The 21,796-nt window shown below is 35.1% G+C and overlaps 1 protein-coding gene across 1 annotated transcript in view; it reads left to right on the top strand.

Moving 5' to 3' along the window:
• The window catches only part of ODAD2 (outer dynein arm docking complex subunit 2), a 68,502-nt gene that overhangs the window by 26,371 nt on the left and 20,335 nt on the right, over positions 1–21,796 (top strand). Inside the window, exons 11-14 of the mRNA XM_014268987.3 lie at positions 38–280; positions 7,773–7,887; positions 17,884–18,072; positions 18,659–18,880. Coding sequence (XP_014124462.1) covers positions 38–280; positions 7,773–7,887; positions 17,884–18,072; positions 18,659–18,880 — 769 coding nt within the window. The remainder of the gene's footprint in view (positions 1–37; positions 281–7,772; positions 7,888–17,883; positions 18,073–18,658; positions 18,881–21,796) is intronic.

Genomic DNA, 21,796 nt, shown 5'->3' on the forward strand with positions numbered 1-21,796 from the left:
TAAAAATACCAACTTTGGATTTATTGCTGTCTTTTAGATTTCAGGAATATAAAACTGTAGAAACTTTGGTAACATTGCTGACTGATCAGCCTGAGGAGGTCCTTATAAATGTCATTGGAGCACTGGCAGAATGTTGCCAAGAGGAAGAAAATCGAGGCACCATCCGCAGATTGGGTGGAATTGCACCTATGGTGACGTTACTGACTTCAACTAATCCAGCCCTGCTTGTGAATGTCAACAAAGCAGTGGGAGGTTGTGCCATGGACCCTGAAAATATGGCGTAAGTTATTCATATTCACAGCATTTTAAATATTGAAAAACAGTTCAGTTATTCTGGTGCAAATATAGTCAATTCTAATCTGATTTAAAGCATTTTTTGCTTCTTGCTTTTTACAGAACTGTGTGGGTTAGTTACTAATCTTACTGTAAGTTTACTATAGATAAAAAAATATTAAGGAAATATATAGAATGTAAAGATTTTGCATTTTGATAAAAATCAAATAAACCTTTAGTAAATTGATTTTTGTGTAAGTTGAAATTCAAAGTTTCAAAGCACCATTTTAAAGTGCTGCATGATAGGTCCATCTTTTACACTCTCTTTTTACTCCTGTTCTTAAGTCATTAAAAATATCCTAAATTAGAGAAAGTTATTCTAAAAGGAAATGTACACATTTACTGTCATGATAATAAGCTAAATTTTTTGTAGTAGAGTATTGTTTGTATTGTATATATCTTTTGTCCCTCCCCATAATTCCTTTTGTGAACTCAAACAGTTTTGAAGCCTTCTCTCCCCTCTTATTCCTTTGTAAAATCAAAGAAAAAGACAGCCTTTGATTTTGTGATGTCAATTTGGACAAATTACGAAGATTGTTGAGTTTTATGAGAGGTGTTTCAGTTAAATGTTGAGGTCGGCATTTGCTGTGCTTACTGTTCTCTTGCAAGGATATTTACCTCAAGATTCTCAGCATATTTTCCTTCTTATACATAAAGGAGGTCAGAAAGAGAGTTTTATTAAGCTCCTCCTGTTCTGATTTGCATAATTCACTTGATATTCATATAGCAGTGCAGGGAATTCTTTTCCTGAATAAGGCTTTTGTTTTCATGCTTTGGCTGTCACCCAGTGGCAAAAGACTGGATGGTACACAACCATAAACATGGGTTGTATGAGCAGTTAGCCATGTAGCATAAAAGTATAAATAAATGAAATCATTTCAATGACATTTCTCACTAAAAACCAGCCTTTAGCATAATATATTAACCTAAGAGAATTAGCATTGCAAATACTGAGAAACTTAAATGCCAATAAACATGAACTGATATTTATAAAACCTCAGACATACTCCAGTACTCAGAACTGTCACTTGTAGTATCCACTATGGACAGCTTCATACTGGAATGTGTTCAGTATAAGCATAAAAAAATGCAAGTTGCTTCTGAAAACTGTGATAGAACAGAGTCTGTCTTGTCTTTGAGAAGGAGAAAGTACAGGTTTGGGACAAAATTTGTATTACAGAGTTTGTAAAGAGTGAACAAAGGAATCAAATACTGAATTTCGTTCATATAAAACATTCTCTGTTGAAGTTCTCAACTTTAGAAGTGTTTCTAAAAGTATTTCAAAACATTAGCAAGTAAGCAAGATCTTAAATAAATGTAACTATACTTTTTGGTACTACAAAAAAAGTTGCACAAAAATTATTAGCATGACTGTGCCATGTACCTGATGTATTGTGCTAGCTATGCTTGTAGTACTAGAAGAGATAATGCTGCTATATTTTTACCAAAGCATGATTCATCCAAGTGTGAATAAATTCAGCGAAATTTTAAAAAATAATGCTTAGTTAAAACATTGACAACAGTGTAATTGCTAATATGTCTAAAGTATTTCCTTGATTGAGTGCTCTGCCTCTCACAGGGCACTTAAAAGCAACCTCCCCTCCCACCACTGACCCCCGCCTCTCTCTCAAAAAAAACCAAGAAAAAGAAAAAAGTATGTCCATTCCTCTCCCTTCTCCTCTCAGCTCAGTACAGCAGAAGCTGAAATTGTGTCTCCTTATCCAAAGTGCTGTCCTTTTGGGGAAGAACAAGTCACCAAAGACATGAAATACACACACCCACAGAGTCTGTAGTATGACTCTTTTCTGTTTACAAAATTGGGGCCTAAAACAATAAACAGCCTTGTTAGAAACCACTGTGGAAGTCAGTCTCTTTATGTAAATATTTTCTGATGTTCTTTATCAAAAAGACACATTTTAACAAGGGTGTGGAAGTGTGCCAAGATTACCTTCTAGAAAGAAGCCAAGGAAAGCCACTGGCAGACTGCACATACATACAGGTGATGAGACCTTTCTATTGCAGCAGGTTGATGCTTAGGTGTTCATGCTGTTTCAGATTCATACAGCTGGATCCTCATTACATTTCTTATCTCATAATAATTTCTCAGAATGGTTTCACAGATTCTAGGTTATCAGTTCTCTATTGTCTTTTTTCCTACCAAATTTGGCTGGCAGATCTGTGGTACAGACAGGCTGTCTTTGCAGTGTAACTTTTTTTAGTTTAGCAGCATAGAAACTTTAAAAATTATGATGATTTTCCTGGATTCTGCTATCATTGCCTTTCATATGTAGTAAAATTTAAGCTTTCCTAAGAACTGAGATTTTTCAGATACATTCTTACATTTCATTAGCTGCAAGTGTGTTTGACAAAGTGTGGCTTAGAGACTAAATATTCAGTTTAGCAGTCTTCTACTTTGAATGTGCTTATCCTTGCTGCAGTAGGTATGTGAAGACCATACAGACCAAGAGTGGAGCTCACATAATTTCTGTAAATGATTCAGATATATAAGGAAGAGGTTGTGATTAATATAAGAAATAAAGCATCATTATGGACTAGAAAAAGCTGAGAGTATGCTATGAATCAGTGCAGTTAAATTCTGAGGGAAATACTGTGCTCTTATTTTATGTTCTGTGGAAGAAGCTTACACTGACAGAGAGTGCATAGTTGATAGACAGGCATATGTGAATGTACATCTATATGTCTTTTAAATATTTTATTTCTGTCATGTTTCCTAGTTTACACTGTGTCTCTTACAGCTACTGAATGGAAGGTACACTATTATTTCTGCACCAATCCTCTACTTCAGGGGAAGGAATTACGTGAAGGAATTACGTGATTTTTGCTGACTCTATTGAGCTATTTAAAATAAAAAAACACCAGCCAGCTTCTCTCACAGCCAAAAGTGCGTTGACTTATCTAAAAAAAACCAACATAATTATGTGACTGGACTTCCTTACACTAATATAGACAGCATGAAGCTGTTCTCCATACTTGGTCTGCTGTACCACCACTGACAGAGATGTTGCTGTTTATTTTTTTTAATGTATATTTATCTTTTTAGGAACTTTTTGTAAGTTACTTTTTGTAACTTTCTTTATAAACAAAGGACTAGAACTTATTCTTTAACTGATGCTAGCTTTTCATTTACCCTTTCCATTTGAAAATCCATAGACTGCATCGCTGGCATTCAAGACTGAGGATTATTTTAGCCAAGCAGATGGAGTTTGAGTCATTGGTATATAATACTATTTATCAATGCAGTCAGCAGCAACCAGTGAAAGTTTAAAGAAAAATGCTAAATTGTGGTCTCAAAAAAGATGAGATTACATTCTGACAGAGTAAAACCCTGTAATCTTACCAGTGAGCACAATACAGAGTCAGTATAACTTTGTTTATTTACATTTGTATTTGTGGTCTAAATTGGCAGGCAATTAAACTGAAGTTCTCAAAGTTCTGGTAAGTAACATTTTAGCAGTGAAAGATGATAGATATGACAAACAGATGTCTAGGCTGTGTGTACATATGTGTGTTTAAGCAATTCATGTTGATATTTCTACTGGAAATGTTCAATATTAAGTTTTAACTTGAAAAAGAGGTATTATTTCAGATTAACAGTTTTCAGATATATTTTAAAAAGCAAAGTAAATTTCTAGAATTGCAAGCCCCATCTTGCTCATAATGTTCAATGATGTCATGATAATGAGATTCTTAAATAATGTGAAAAGTCTTCATTGCCTGTGAACACAGAACAAAAGTAATTTTAAAAAATTATCTTAAGTTGACCAATCTGCACTGGTCAAATAGCAAATACTAATTCACTGTAGCCTAAAAATTGCAGTTATCTCTGAATGGGTTTAATTGCAATAAAGTTATTCGCCCATAAGTCCTATTCTATGTACACCATACATATGTTCTGGGTTGGAAGCAGGAAGATGTTTTGATCCTACACCTTGCAGCTGCCTTTTGGTAGGAGTGATGATGCCAGCTGAAAATATCCCTTCACCTCTGCTCTGATCATGTCTGGCCAACCCAGGAGTACATTACAAGAGTGCCTCTTCAGCCAGTTCTAATTGCCATTGCAATTTCTTTTGGTCATTTTGAGGAGCAAAATAATATTCTAAATTATATCATTATAATTACTATATTATATAATCACTTTATTATAAATAAAAATTCGGAATTATATCTATTCTAAATTATACCAGTGATCAAACAAGATCAGTCTGTGACAGAGAGCTTTGATTTAGAGGAGGTGGCCCAGTTCTATTGTGAGATGCCTTGGGATGCTGAGGAATAGAGGCACAACAGTTCAGAACCTGGGCTCTTGCTTTTGAACTCCACATGTTTTTGTTGTTATGTATTTACAGTGAAGGACCAAGTGGCTTCTAATAAAGTTTGCATTTCTACTGTGAGTGAGTTTCATGCCTGTTTGGATTTTGACTATTAATAGTGTGCTGTACATTAAATACATTACACACACACACATACATACAAAAGTAGATCAACTATTCCATAAAGCATTTGAATATTGAAGTATTAACTATTAAGACTTTTATATCAATTAAATACTGTATTATTGCAGCTTTTATGAGATTCCATTCAGCTTTCAAATAAAATGTTTTGCATTTTTATTTAAAAACCTGTCTTTTAACAGTCCCTTGAGTGGTTGCTTGCTCCAAATTTTAGTCTAGGTTAATTTTATCAACAGAGTATCAACAAATTATAATAATATAAATTACATAAGTGACTGAAGCCACAGAGTGAATAATGTGCTAACTATGGATGAATACAGAATTGAATGCCAACCAAAGTAATTTTTATGTTACATTTGCTTGTATTTATTGTGGAAAGAAGCTTTATTACTTCATCCTGCTAATAATATTATAATACATTGTGGGAAGAAAATTGGATACAAAAACTATATAAAAAAGCAAATCATAATGTTGTTTAGCATTATGCCATCAAAGCTAGAATTTTCAAGATTACAGGTCTATTTTCTTCTCTTTATTTTTGTAAAGAAAACTGAATGTGTATTTTTTGTCAGCTTCAAATAGGAGTTTTTACCTAGGAAGGAAGTTAATGTCTAAGCACTTTTATAGAGGAAACATTTTTCAGGACCATTTATTTTAGTGTTCCCTTTGCCATAAAGGCAAATGCACTCATTCAGCACCCATTTTCTTCATCTGCTGGATTGTGTAGTCAAACCAAAGGAAGATTAAAAATTGAACTTTTTAGCACTGCTTTCTAGACTGGGAAATATATGTTCTCAGAAAAATGAAAATAAGGTTTGTTCTTGCATGGTGATTACACAATTACAATTCTTCCAGAGTGAGAATTTAAGAGCATTATTCCTGTATGTAGAGGCATTTTTATTTGTGTTAATCTACTGTAACTGCAAGTAGTCAGTGATGAACAATGTGATTTGGAGGTTTATTGTTTTGTTTCTACTGTTTCCTGGTTTCATTTTATGCATGTTGAGTGGTCAGAGAACTATGCTTTCACATAGCCTGAGCTGGGTTCTGTTGATCTAAGACAGCTGGTCTTTCCAGCCTTTAAGCAGAAGGCAAAACCCTTCTTCAGCAAATTAGTAATAGAGGGACCCTAGTTTACCTTGAAATACTGAAGACCAGAAAGCTGAAAAGAAAATGAAAGTAAACTTCCAATTGAAAATGAAGCTTTAAAGGAAATAGAAAGATAAATCAAGTCTAGGGGTTGTTTTTTAAGTGTGTTTGAAAAATCTGAGCTGAGTGTTTGGTTCCTATCTTTTGATTTTTATATACTTGTTGGAGCTGGGTCATTTATGTTTAGGCCCTTTTGGGAGGAAGTACCTCATCTTGGTAAATGATCAGTACTCTGCTTGACTAGAGGAAAGATTCATGGGTTCTTTTTAATTAATTCCAATACAGGAAAAATAATCCTGAAATCACAGAAGAGTAATGTTAAAATTGCTTAAAAGTGTTTGGGGTTTGGAGGGACTTAAAAGTTTGTTTTGAAGCTTTTACTTAAGTTACCATTACTATGTCAATATATATGTGTAATTGAGTAGTTTACAATCCTATTGTTTTATTTTGTCGTGTTAAAACTTCTGAATTTGTTCTTTGATGATTTTCTTGCAATTGATTTGGAGCTGAGTGAGTAAAATAAGCTATACTGAAACTGGCAGATCTTTGAAAACTTAGGGGTTTTTAGCTTAACCATAGCTTTGTTCAAAAAGTATTATTTTGAAAAATACAGTTGTTTAAACAGTTTGCATAAAAATCTTATGAATAAAGTCCTTGCTTATTTTAGACAGACTTCATGTCCTTATTTATTTTTTCTGCTTCAAATGATAATGGAATTACACACAAAGTTAATTTTATAGCTAGTTTTATAAATTTTCTGGCAAAGCATATATAGTGAATACAAATAAGATGCTTTACCTGCTGTTTTTTAAGCTCTCTTAAAAATGTGTTTTGAATTCTCTTGCATTTACAATTAAAGCTAGAAACACATTATATGCAATGGAATTTTTTACTTTTGAGGTGTGCTTACTTCTCTTCAGCTCATCTGCTTTGAGCTTAACACAATTTTTTTGAAAAAAGGCATGTTAGTAAAGGCTAGGAAGTTTTGTCTGACCTTCCTTTCCATTTAGGGTATTCATTGGAACCTAATGTGAGGTTATGATCTCCAAGCCTGATCGAAACATAAACATAACCCAGATACTGTAGAGATGATTTTGCTGCTGATTCATTTCTCAGTTAGTCATGAAGATACTTTGATTATAGTATGTTTCAATAGTTATAACATAGTGCTCAGTGCTGGTCTTGTTAGGAAGGAACATATGGGAAACAAGTTACACGTTATTCATGCCCAACAAAGGATGCTCTGTAGTGTGACCATTTTAATTTCTAATGCTTGATTAGAAACATAGTTTTTTAAAATATGTCATAGAGCAAGGTAAATACATTAAGCATAGACTGAATAAAAAGTTAAGTACATAGTTTTGGGCATAAATATTTGTTTTGGAAAGTATTTGTTACTATGTGAAAGAAGCCAGTATTCTCAAACTCAGATTTCACTTTGCATGTGGATCATTAAAAAGTCACATGCTTGTTTTCACATTTATGAGTCCTGGTTATAATGTAGCTTGCTTTATCTTCTATAAGTACTCTGAATGACAGTGCTGGAAAAAATAAACAACATTAATGAGATTAGTTAGAAAACATTCTGTCTTTACATCAGTTATTGGCACCCATCTGTTATAGTGGGCACTGTTTGTTGAATATGTTGATAGTGATTAGCTGACAATAAAACACAAGCATTTGCATAAAGCAAAACAGTATGTCAGAATGATGCCTGTGTTTCTTAGAAGAGTGTTCCAAAAAAACTGATATAATTTGAGATTTAACATCGTATACTCCATAATTAATGTTCCCTTTTTTGGCCTGTTTCTGCAATAGGATAATTGACAGTCTAGATGGAGTCCGCTTGCTATGGTCATTGTTGAAAAATCCTAACCCAGGTGTTCAAGCAAGTGCAGCTTGGGCTCTTTGCCCTTGTGTTGAAAATGCTCAGGTAAGAAAGTATTTAAAGTAACAGTTTTTTTATATTTATACTCATATAATTTTTATATTTGAATAATTTCCAGCAGTACTTTGCTGTTTGCTACTTACACTCTCTTTATTTTATTCTGTTAACTGCTTAAAAAACATGTGTATTTACTTTTCAAAAGTGAATAGTCCTCCATTTAGCACCCATTATATAATCTGTTTTGCCTTTACAGTGTTTTCTGTATTGACAGATATATTTTAGTAACTTATCAGTACCTAAGCTTACTCTTCCCAATAAAGCATGATGAAAATCTGACAATGCTGAAAACAGAAAGCTTCTACTCCCAGGCTATGAATAGCATGGGTAGTTCTGGTTGTTCTCCACTGTGGTCTACTTCAGCTGTGTTCTCAAGAGACCATCATTTGGTTTTAGAGCACATTTTAGACTCGGTGCCAATGTAATCTTCAGGTTTTCTGCTCAGACTGCCAACAAAAAGTGCCAGTTGTGAATAGTGGTGGTTGTGCAGGTCAGTTATGTACAGAAGACTGAGCTATTCATTTACTTCATGTCAGTTTCCAAATAGAGATAAAATAGTGAGGATAAACTGCAAGTCATCTCTCTGAATACTTAGCACTGACATATGATAAAATAAATGGGCAAGGTTTTCTTTCCCATTAGAAGTTTCCTAGAGTACTAACTTTATACCTTAATCCTTGTACTGTAGTACAAGTAGTAGTACTTTATGAAAAATATATATCCTTCTACACAGGATTGGAGATCCTGACTATGTAAAGAATAGTAATTGCTTCAAAGTGCAAGAAATCTGTGGCATCCTTTGCAGGCAGTTCCCTGTTTGGGATTGAGCACTGTGTGGCTGCTATTAATTTATGTAGATGATTCAATGATACAGATATATAGATATAGAGATATATGGATTTATAGTGAGAAAAATTTGTGTTGTTTTTTATAACTTAAGCATTTTTTATTTCTTCCCAATGATTTCTACAATGGCAGCTTGTTTGTCGTTTTTCACACATGCTGGTTATTCTGAATTATCTTTTCATCTTTTTTTTTTCCTAAATGTGCACTATATTGCAGTAAAGTTTTTTGGTGCCTAATGGTGCAGTGTAAACATCTCTCTTCTGTAAAGATATGAATACAACTGCCTCTCTCTTGAACAATATTGCTATAACTGAATGTTAAAATACTACTTGATCTCAGTAATTCTTCCTATGTGTAAGACTCTGCAACTTGATGTGCCAGAGTAGAACTGCATATTGGTAGAACTTCCACTAAAAGCACTTTTACAGAAACTAAGGGAATAGAGGACAGCTACTGAAATTATGCATTACATGGATTTTTTCTTCATTTTTTTTCCCTGGGGTGTTTGATGAGTGCAAGCTATGTACACCCTTAGTGTAGCTATTCTCCTTTCATCTCTCTTGGCTGCCTGCCCTAATGCTAATCTGTGATCCCACAAAGAGTTCTTTGTGTGACACTGAGGCCAAGTGGCTCTCTGAAACAAACCTACAATAATACCCTTTCCGCTGACGCTGAATAGAAAGAAATATGTATAAAGCAGCAACTGCAGCCACACTGAGGAAGTGCAGCAACTATTTCTATCTAAAGAGAATGTGGGATTTTTTTTGTTCAAAGTTAATATTATTCAACAATCTTCCAAGGAGCAGTTTGGTTTATGCAGTGCTTGATTCAAAAGCAGTAATAAGTACACGACTTTAAAGGGTAATGTGTGTTCTGGCCTTTCTAAGCCTGTACTTGGGACTGCAGACTGTGTTTCAAATAGCTGTGAGAATGGAGTCTGTTTTCTTTTTGTGTTCTTTTGTGGAAGCTGTAATGGTTCTCTTCTGTGTTACGGAGGTTCACAGATGAAATTGAATTTGCTAGTAGTATCATAAACAAATTTTTATAACAAGTTAATGCAGCATCCATTTTTCTGCACAGATATTTTCATTTTACTACCAACTTAAAGGTTATTTTGTGTATTTTAAAAATCTTAGAAGCTAATCAAACATTCTGATTGGGCAGTTCTTTTGTAGTATGTGATTACATGTTTCTTTTTCATGCTTACTCTCACCATAATCTGTTTAGGAGTACTTCTCATAGAATAGAATTTTATCAGTCTGGTGTAGCTAAGTGATATTGTTTGTAAAGGAATTAAAGGAATTATCTTAATAGAAGCAGATTCTTATTAATGAATTCTTTACTTCCTAAAGGAAAAGTTACTACTGCAGGCACATTGCTAGTAGCAAAGTGTAAGTGCAGTGTCCAAGAAATACAAATGATTATGAAAAATGAGTAAGAGAAGTCTACTCAACTCTGTTGATGTTGGAACAGCAATATTTGGTTATGATGCTTCTTTGAAAAACAGTACTTGTAATGTTCTCCCAACATACATCAGCCCAAACATAAACATTTGGAGAAATTCTACAAAGATGTAATTTGGGCTATTATAAAAATCACCCAAATGCATTGTGCCAATAAAAGGAACACTGCCAGCTTGAGTCTGTATGAAAATTCCTATTTCCTCACAGAGGAACTTTCTACTAAAATCTTTAAATAAATTAAAAGAAAAAAAAAGAAAAGGGGAAAAAAGTTCTAGTGCTTATTTTCTGTCCTCATATTTAGTAGAGTTTTGGGTGCAAACATTAAAATGCAAATGGCAATATCAGGCATCGTGTTTTTCTGTCCCATGTGCTTGCATATAAACTTTCAACTTGCAATTTTAGCCTTGCTATAGCTACAACTGTGAGGCTTTCTCAAAGAGCTTCATTAAGACATTTATGTATAGAGTTGTGGTTTGAGCTAGGGTAGAGTTAATTATTTCTCAGTAGCTGTTACAGTGCTGTGTTTTGTCTGTCAAAATAATTTAAGTTAAGAGTCAGAGACTGGGGCTTTGAAAGACAAGAGAGAGAAAATTACTCTGTTTTCTTAAAATTTACCTGTGGAATGACATCTCACCTTTCTCTGATACACTGTGGTTTCAGTTCTATAGGAGACTATCTTGGGTGTCATGAAAGATGAGACCTCTAAAGTTGTCTGTGTATTTATTTCATAAGGGGAAAGAGAATGCTCATGCTGACACCAAAAAACCCCAAAACAAAACCAGACTTAAGAGGGAAGGGTCACGAAATGGGTATGTGTAAAAGTTGATTAGTGTTCAGTCCTGCAGCAGTGTTATATAATGAAGAAGTGAATTTTGCAGCCAACCAGCCTAGAGTTACCCTATGTGTAGAAAATATGCTGCTGATGACCTATTCTTACATAGATTTTCCTTGTTATGGAAAGTTTAACATAACCATATGTATAAAACCACAGAGAGCATTTCTTTTCTAAGAATAACAAAGAAATGTAGTTGAAGTTAGAAATTCTTCTAATATTTAAAAAATAGTAAAACCATTTGCTGTTTTAAATACATTAAGATGCTTTGATTGCACATTTTAACAATTTAAAACTATAGTGTATAAAGATAATTGTGCTCCATACTGCACACTGTTGTTCCTTTGTTTTACATTTTAAATATTTTAGTTAGGTACTACCAATGCATTTTTGTTTTTGTACCATTCTTGGGTTAAGCCTTAAATGTCAAAATTCCCTGCTTGTGTATGCACAGTGTTTTCCAGTTTCTTTGTTTGCCTTGCTGTGCTTCTTGCAATTTTACACAGAAACCTTGGTTCAAACTTAGTGCTCTGACTGCTCTCGTTCTATTTTTCTATTTGTTTTCTCTAGCCATTAGAATTTTTTACATCTATCATACCTGCTTCTCTGTGTTTACTCTCATTTTATGCAGTTTTTACTCCCTAGTATCTGGATTTAGATCTTCCAAATTTTTAAGCATTTTTTTATTGACCAAGCATCAAATGCATACCATTAGAGAGACAAAAAGGAATTTTTTGCTTGCCTCTGAAGCCTTTCAGAGAACCTGGATCCTCAGAGATTTAGGAAGCCCAGGAACTGGCTGCCTTGTTTAGTGAACTGACTCTCAGGAGTTATTTGGGCCTCCTACAGACGTTTTGGAGATTCTAAATGGACTGACATAAATTGCCCTGAGGTCTTCAATGTCTACAAATCTAGGAGTCCAGTTTCTGTAAAACACACAACGTGGAAGCTGGGAAGCAAAGGGTGTAGCCTGTATCTCCCTCACACAGGAGACTTGGGCCCTAAGTTCCATGCAAAGCAGCTGCCTGAGAGCTTGGAGACCACAAGAAGCCAAAAAGCTTAGGAGCTCGTGGAGACCTGGATTTCCAGCTGTTTGGCAGCCCATCAGGCAAGAAGTCAAGGATTCTATGAAAACTAGAAGCCAAGGAGCCTGGCAGGCTACTCATCAGCCATCTGGCTGACAAGAGAAAAGATGAAGAGACATGTTGGTTATTTAGCCTGCCTTTCTGCCTGGTTTCTGTCAAAACTTTTCAAGAAGTCATTGTGTTCTTATGGAAGGTTTTGATTCCATTCCATTAGCATTTTTTGATGGAATACTGTTCCACTGGAAAATATTTGACCAGCTTTTCTTGTAGCCTGGTTTATTAACAGCTACACATGCTAGTCAACCACTCGTTGTGTAGCTTCTTTACTTTTAAATCTGATTCACTAATTGAATTTTTAAAATCTAGAAAAGATTTAAACCCCATCCTCCTCTATTTCTTTTTTTCCTCCCTTCTTTGTTTTTCCCTTTTGTTCATGTCACTCTTTTCCTGTCTTTATGCTCTCACTTGCCACTGGGAGCTCTGTAGGTCTTAGAGCAAGAAAAGAGCATGGAGATCGTTGTTTCATTTGCTGCATAATATATACCAGAAGATTTCAAGCAATCATTCTGTCAAGTGATGAAACTTTTGACTGAACTAAAACATATTTTATACTTCATGCTGTTTGTTCAGATTCTCAGTGGTCTGTAATGATGAGTGGTACAACATGATATGATTGCCTTCTTATATCCCACTCTATTTCTGGAACCATGCCAGACATGCAAAAGCAAACAATAACTGTTTTAGCAACTTCTTTGTTTGTGTTGTCACTGACTTCATAGTTTAACTACACCATCCTCAAAACATTGTAATATTGCTGTCTACACTTCTACAATATGAAATTACATATCAGTGATGACTATCTCATAAATATATTAATGATTATAAGAAGTTGTGTATGAATTTTGTTTTCCTTTTTCACTAAGCAGCTGTAATATAGAAACTTCTTTCCATTTCTTTATTTTGAACTTTAAATTGGTTTGAGCACTAGAATGAGAAGCTATTCAGTTGGGAATAGCAAAAGGAAAGGAAAAGCTTCCTTCATAAAAGAAAATGTAGTTTAAAGGTGACTTTTGATAACTAAAGCTTGTTTGCCCAGCCGTAGCTTTACTTATTTGGGTAAAAGTGATTCAATTCGTCAAATTAGCTTTGACTCCTTAAACTTTTTAAGGTGTCCTGAGAGTGAGATATCTTTAGCAGAGAAATTTTGTATTTCAGGTGTAATATATTTTAAAGATAAACACAATGTATTTTTGTAATAACGTGTTTACCTTTAAATCTTTCAAATAGAGAAAACAGTTTTCACTTTGGAAGAAATAAGAAGGGAATTATGCTTCTATGAAAGAAGCCAGTAGTTCTTATGCAATTCCTGTATGTCTCAACTTAAAGCTGATGAACTTTATTTACTCACAGAAAATAAACACAAAAAACATAGAATATGACAATGAGAAAATGCAAAAATCCTAAATGTTCTTCTTGTATAAGTACCACAAAAATCAAGTCCTGCAAATACCATAATATTTTCTGCTCTTGATTAGAAAACCTGCAAAATACTGTGATCTGTGTCACAGTATTTTTGCTCTTGGCTGAAGCCAGTACAGAAGTGAAAAAGGGAAAGTTAACTGAATCTTGTTAATAGTCACGCTGGCCAGCAAGGTACAAGTATGTAGTAAGAGTAGGGGGATGAGGCTTTTAGTAACACAGCAGGTAACTTTTCTTGCCTCAGCATCTGTGCCAGATTGGTGTGTTTTTACTGCTTGAGATTGCAAACTCCTCCCCTTGAATCCAGTTTTAAAATAATATTTCTCATACTTTCTGAGGATAAAAGCTTCGCTCTCCACTACTTAGAAGATGTGGTCACATGAAGTCATGAAAGATTCTGTTATCTCTTCCTTTCTTCTTTAGCCACCTGCAACATAATTTAACAATCCGTGTTTTTTCATGTGACACCTCAGGTTAAATGTTGCATTAAAAAGTATATTAATGATGAAGATATAAAATGAAGATATCTCCTGTTAATATAACACTTTCTTCCCCCTTTCAGTTTCTTTTTAACATTTTTATGAATTCTTTAGATGTCTTTGTGTTTGACCTCTTACTTTGGTCAACTCAGGAAATATTGTTAAAACAGATGCATTCAGCTTATCGTTACCATGTGCAGGCAGATATATGCAATAAAATTATCTGGTTTATTGATTGTCAGTGATTTTATCAATGTTTTTATCTATGAAGATAGCTTCTTAGGCTTTATTCTTAACATTTTTTTCCCACTTAATTCTACCTGAATAGCCCTGTTAGGACAACCAATAAATAAGATTTTGTTACGGTTGGTAAGGAAGTGGGACACGTGGATAAAGCATAGTACAGATAAATATGAAAGCTAAACACATACCTATAGCTGGAAATTACAAACGCTTTGGGTTGTTCAACAAAGTAAGTTGTTTATTAATTAATTTAGAAGGTGAAATTTGAAGATTGCATTTTTTTGCTATTGAAACAGAAAGTAAAGAAGTATTTCCAAAGACATGTTATATATTCTTTTTTCTCTTACATTAATAAAAGCAGTGTAGATGAAAATTCCTGAGAGCATTTGAAAACTAAAATCACAGAAGTTACTTTACACTATGAGCAATATCTGATCATTAATGCAAAGAACATAGATTCAGAAGAATTCAGTTGTAGCCTCTGCAATTACAGGCACAACTTCATAGAAATTCTTTTTGAAATTTTGAGGCATGGCAATTGAATAAAATAAATACACATATTTCAGTTTAGAAATATATTGTACATAGCGTGTGGTTTTGCTTAAACGATACAAAAAACATTGTCTTTGTTGTTTAAGTTTCTCCAAAAAAGAGAAATCTTGTACATAACATAATGGATTTTAAAGCCCTCATTTTGGTCCTTCTTTCCGTTCATTGTTCTTCAAATTTCTTGCTGTTTTGCTTTTCTCTTTGTCTTGCACAGACCACCAGACTACACCCAAAATCACATTTGGGAAACTTCCCTGACATGTGGTTTCTGCAGTTTCCCTCTGCTTTTCATCACTGGTAGAAAGCTCTGTCCTTGTGTTTACTTGGTTCCACAGATGATTATTGAAACTCTTTTCTTTCTCTTACTGCTGAATTGTTTATATGTTATTCCATGACTTTAGTGGGATGTGCTCCAGTACAAAATGTGGAGAGTATAAGCTTGTCAGAAGAGAAATTCAACAAATAGGGCTATAATCACCTGGAAATAAAATATGTACAGGTAGAAAAATATAAAATGTTGGTATTGATTCATTAAGATGAGATAAAGGCTATTTATCTCCTCATGGAATATCTTTCAACAGCAGGAATATGGAGGTATCTGAACCATGCAGAAAACCACAATTGTGTTCAGGGTCCTTTCAAATCTTAGACCTTGTACTGTAGCACTTACCTGTTGAACAGAAGCCTTTCTCATTTGTTGAGGCAATATTTATACACAAAGTAATGCTGTAGTGACCTTCAAAGTTTGGAAGTAAACATAAAATCTTTCATTTCCTTTTCTCCTCCCATGTCTGGTAATTGAACTTCTAGCCCTTGAATACATGTAGGTAAGAAATTGTAGAAAGCTTTCTCTTTAACCTATTACATATCACCTTGGATTGGATTTTAAAATGTCCTGACAAACATGAAAACTGATATGGACAAACTGTTTTAATTCAAGTGATTGTTTGTAGATGTGATATGCATACACTAGCAATTATAGAGGAACATTGATGCTGGTGTATCCATGGGAAACCCTCTGTACGCCCACCTGCCTCTACATACAGCTCACATGGTAATAAAATGGCAGAGCATTGCCCCTCCTTCTCTTTCTCAGCTGCTGTTCTGCGCCACAAACCTATATTGTCCTTCTTCTGAATTTACATTCTGTTTTAAATTCTATAAGGACCTCTGTTATGTGTTTGTTTTGGGGGTTTTTAGGACTTTTGTATGAAGTGCACTTCTGGATGCTGCCCTTTTTCCACATGCTGTGGTGTCTGTTGTCTACCCTTACACAGTTTGGCCTTAAGCTCTCCCTTCCAGTTTCAAGATTTGTTCTGCCTTTGGCAAAAAATGTTTCATTCCCAATGGGCCTGCACACTGCTTTTGCTTTCTGTGAGAAGGAAACATCACAGCTAAGAGTTCTGTTTGACATTTAGTCCCAGAACTAAAAAAAGATGAAACTGCAGTATCTTATGAAATTTTCATTTACCAAGTCCATGATTTGATGGATTTGCTCACCAAAGCTGACACAATACAGTTGGACCCTACTCTGTTCATAAATCAGCCCCCCAAAAGAATTAAATATAATCAAAACCATGCTTGGTCTTCAGGGTCCCTCCCTAGCCCTAGGAAAGTTCAAATAATCCATGTTTGCACTTACATGAAGTCCAGAGGCTTCCAGGAGAGTGTCTAGTAGTTTTTATTCAAAATTCTCCTAGTGGCCTGTTGAAAGAAACAAATCAAAGCAATTCCACTTACAGACTTTTCTTTCTATCCCTGCACATTTATCACCACTGAGGAGCACAAGCTGAAATTTATCCTATAAAGTTACTGCCAGCCATTTGACCACCTGTCTCTTGATCCAATGTAGTAACAGTTTGACACCAGACTGTGCAATGCCACCTGCAGATGTGCCACCATAACATCACTTCAAGAAGTCCGTGCTCAGGAAATCTCTAAATCAGAGAGTTTCATACTGAATAACCCTTAATGGATTTTCTTTATTTCTTTGAATTTGCCTAACATGTAAATATTTTGAGAGCCACTGCAATCCTGTTTCAAGGACTTACAACTTCTCAACTGTACATTGTTTAAAAGCAACTTTGATTCTGAACATGCCACGTACTGATTTTATCTGATGATTCCAGTTCTCCTAGAAGAGAGATCCTGGTGTGCTCTTTCCACTCTACTCAAGGTTCTGTATATCTATATCACACTGCTCCTTCTTTTGCTTTTATTACCTTGAATGTTCTAATTGGTTAGTCATTCCTTCTGCAGAACAGTTCCCTACCAGTGATTATTCTTGTTGTCTTTCTCTAAACCTTTTTTTAACATTATGATAACTTTTTGAAAAATGGATGAGATCTGCCCACTGTATTCAAGATCCAGGCACACTGTTTCTATTTCATTTTTATGGGTAAACATAGACATTTTTCCAGGGTAGTTTTTGTGTCCTTTATTCGCATTTTACATTGATTTTTCATACTCTGATGTACACCATGGTTTTCCCACAGTTGCTGTCATGACTTGTGTAACTTTCCCTCTTAAATATTCCTGAATACTATTGGCATTGATACAAGAAAATAATATTGTCATTCCTTTGTCTTAGCTGTCAGACTAAATGTAGGAAACAGGAGACACTTTGAGAGCCTAAAGTGTCTGTTGCTGTGTTAGATGCCCTGAGGTGTGCAAGGCACCCATCTGGCCACTTTGATACTACTGATAAGTGAGACTTGCACCCTTCTAAAGTGACAGCTGGAGATTTTTATACCCTGAGGTATGAAAAATGATAAATACCTTTATTTAGGCATTGAATTTCTGCCTGTATGGTGGCATATAAAATAGTCTAACTCTCATATGTCAATCAAAAGAGCTCCAAGTTCCAAATAGCCATATTTCTTGGTGAAGGCAACGCAGCAATAGCTGCAGTTTTGAATAAATATGTCATGCCAATCTCTTTTTTAAACATTTGCATACAAATACTGATTGAATATTTTAAAACTGTGTTTCTTTTGATTCACATTTAGAATTCTGGGGAAATGGTTCGATCATTTGTTGCCGGCTTGGAACTGCTAGTCAATTTGCTAAAATCAAATGATAAAGAAGTTTTAACAAGTATATGTGCAGCCATTGCAAATATAGCTAAAGATGAAGAAAACTTAGCTGTTATGACAGATCATGGAGTTGTCCCTCTGTTGTCCAAGCTAGCAAACACAGTAAGTAACATTTAAAGATATCATCAAAAGTGTTGGAATTTCTTACTTCAGACTGCATTATGCCCAACTGAAGGGTTATGACAAGAGCAGTAGATTTTGCAGCAGTTACAAGGAAGAGCTGTAGCATCATTCCTCTGTGGGACATATATTGGACATCAAAAGAGTCTGTGTCTGCTACTAAAATTGGTTTGGAAGATGAGCTTTGTTTTAATAGTTACTGTGGCAGAATATTGCTTTTGAGTGGTGCAGCTGCTATATGAGAACAGCGCAAAGGGTTGAGAAAACAATTAATCCGAACATGCAGAAGAATCTCACTGATGGGGTTATATTTTACATTTTATTGCTATCTTATCTAATTTCTACTCAGTCTAAAAGTACATTTGAAATAATATAAAAATTCATAGTACTTGCTATAAAAAGAATATTAAGGGACTTTAATAGCTCTATGCCTTACAGCTCTCTCCAGTTTTAATTGTACTGCAATTAAATTGGGATGCCTTAAAGATGTGTGGGAATACAATTTTGCTTTCCAATGATTTTTTTGTTATGTGTTGACTTTAATTTGTTATGTTTTTACCTTCTTCAGAACAATAACAAGTTAAGACGTCACTTAGCAGAGGCCATTGCCCACTGTTGCATGTGGGGCAGCAACAGAGTTGCCTTTGGAGAGGCCAAGGCTGTGGCTCCTTTAGCACGTTACTTGAAGTCAAAGGATCCATTAGTTCATAGAGCTACAGCTCAAGCTTTATATCAGCTTTCAGAGGATCCCAACAACTGTGTCACCATGCATGAAAATGGAGTGGTGAAGGTGAGGTCAAAGCTTTTTCTTATTTGGGGCTCAAACTATTGAAGAGGTTTGGCATGGTCAAAAAAAGATATCTTTAATTTGAAATAATTCTTGAATATTGCTGTGTACCTCAAATTTTCTAAACTTTATCCTAAAAATGTTTGGCTAATTAGTGAATTAGGAAGCAGGATTTTAGTGTCAAAACTACTACAGCTAGGTGGGTTTTGAGAATGGAAGTATGATGTGGACATTCACCTTTAGAGTACTCAACTCTGACCTAGGCTGGTGGTGGCATGACATCTGCATTTTGTTGTTCTCAAGTGACATTTGCTAAAGAAGTTGAGTTATCTTAATGGATGGTTGCCTAACATGGCAGCATGACACTTAGACATTGAGTGTAACTGGATTTGGGGGCAAATTAAGATACCATAATACAAAGGCTTAGTTTACCTGGAGCTGTTTTGGTGAATTCTGAATTTACTTATAAAATTCTTATTTTAGGAGTTAAGCATAATCACATTCTGCAAAGATCTTAGAACAAAATTTTCTTTCAAAAAGATTTTTTTAGCAAAGTTTTGTCTCACTAGTTGAAGTCAGAGGAGTTGCTCCTTTGGCACAGGAGAGATGAGCATTATGGCTTTAGAGGTGGAGACATTAGGAGTTCTCAATTTTCATAAATTCCCTGAAAGATTCACTGTATGTAGACCTTTCATTTTACTTGATGTTCAGGTAAATGTATTTGCAGTAAGAGTTGATTTACAATGTAGTGTTATTATTAATGTTGATTTATGCCTGCATTTATGATCATGTACTTCATTGTGAGCAGTTTCAGTTCTGGCACAGTTAAAGGTGCTGAATTATCATATGTTTATCTGTGCACTGTTGGCCTTAAAGGATCCACTGGTCAAAAATACTTAAATATTCAGTTTAAGGTCCAATACTTGAACTTACTCAAATCTAAGCTACCCTTTCAGCACTGGAGAGTAACACCTTGCTATCACAGTCACATATATTGGCTATACAGCACAGAGGAATATATGCTGTACTACAACATTAGCATTTGTTGATTTTAAATCTTGCTTCTCTCTCTGTTTAACTGGCACAATCCATTTTCTGAGCTCCTGTCATCTGTTTTCTTTCAATTTATTATGGAGATTTCAGGTTTCATAAGTTGCAGCACACTGATTCTGATAATGCACTTTTAGAGTAATTCCACCTCACTCTAGGTTCACTTTATTTTTCAGTCCTAGTTAAAGCGTTAATAAACACTTTAAATAAAAAGCATTAATTTGTACTTCCAGATAAATAGGGATGTACAGATAAATATAACAAATTTTTAATGTTTTTTATTATTCACAATATTCTGGATTTTCCAGATGTGCTCGTCCAAGTGCTTTTGTTCTGTGTTGCCAGAGCTGAGCAGATCACGGAGTAAATCAACACATGCACCATGGCAGCTCAGGGCACACATGACCAATCCACCAACACTTAAGAGCTTGACTCCCTTGCTGGCACTATTGGAATTGCCATCGAGAACCAATAACTGGAGTTTCAGAAAGGCTGGATAGGCATTCCCAGATGGGAGGAAGAGTGGGTAGAGATTTAATTGCAGAAATGCACGAGTCAGAGGGCTGAGTCTTTCCTGGCCTGCTCAGTTGGTCTGCCCAACATAGGCAAGATAGTAGTTGCAGCACTCTGTTGGAACCTTGGATGCTGAGAATTTTAAACTTTCTGTGCTGAAAGGCACAGACTCACAACAGAGCACTGCATTTGACCTGAGGCTGTGGAGAAGGCTTCCAAAATTGATTAATAGCACTGGGATTATAGGTGTGTAGTTGGTTAGAAGTGTGATATACAGGGTGGAAAACTTCTGAGTTTGGGGTTTTAGAATATAGTAATAAATATGAAGCAAGGTGAAGGTTTTAGGGCGGAGGCATGTTGCTCCTCTTCTTTACTTTCTTCTTCCTGCTTCCTCATGGGTTTAGGCGGTATTTTGTAATTGGACAGAAAAGTCCGCATTGTGGGCTTTGAGAGATCAGTTATTGGATTAAAAGGGAAAATAACCTAGGTGTCATTTCTTAATTGGATATTTTAGCCTTAAAAGACCTTGTAATAAGAGATAGTTAGCCATTTTGTGCCTTGCTAATGAAAGACTTCAGAACTCATGGCTATGGCTGTAGCATTGATAAGAAACAATAAACACCTGAGTCTGAACATGAACTATCATCTGGAGTTCCTTCAATCCTGACCCCAACAGAGGCAGAAAAAACAAGCAGAGAGCCCACAGCACTCTGTCTGTGCCCTTGGATATCTTTGCTCGGTGCTTTGCAGTAATTACAGAATGCCTGGGTGTTTCCATTCTTCTAGCCTCTCCAGTGAGTAGTTGACTGAAAGCATACTTTGTATTTACGTACAGGTTATTCCAGGACCAATCATATTTTTTCTAGGAAACTTATTTGGATTTGATTTGGTTTTTTTTTCATCTTTTACCAGATATCTGGTGTTTCAGTGATCATGCACAGTTGGATTAATGTCTCAGCCTTTGTAGTTGTGACTGGATTGCCTAATTCCAGGTGTTCTTCAGCACGTGCTCATGTGCTGTGTTCACATACAAAGAATGTGTGATGCTTCAGGGAAACATTTAGCCTGTGTGAATGACACAATTGCTGAGTGCTGTAACAGTTGGTCAGAGACTTTCTCAAAGCATTAGACTTTTTGACCATTCCCTATTCAATATATATATACATGTTTTTGTCCAAGAAACCAGTAATAAAGTTATAAACAGAAAATAATTCCAATCAGAGTGTTGTACCTCACATTTTGCTACTGCTTCAAACATTATTTGCAAATCACAAAACAACAGTGAGAGAGAACCAGTGTTGGATATTTTCACCTATTTGTAATTGCATACAAAAAACATTCAATTTTGTGAAGTGA

Source organism: Zonotrichia albicollis, chromosome 1 (genome assembly GCF_047830755.1).
Source record: "Zonotrichia albicollis isolate bZonAlb1 chromosome 1, bZonAlb1.hap1, whole genome shotgun sequence".
NCBI classification, from domain to species: Eukaryota; Metazoa; Chordata; class Aves; order Passeriformes; family Passerellidae; genus Zonotrichia; species Zonotrichia albicollis.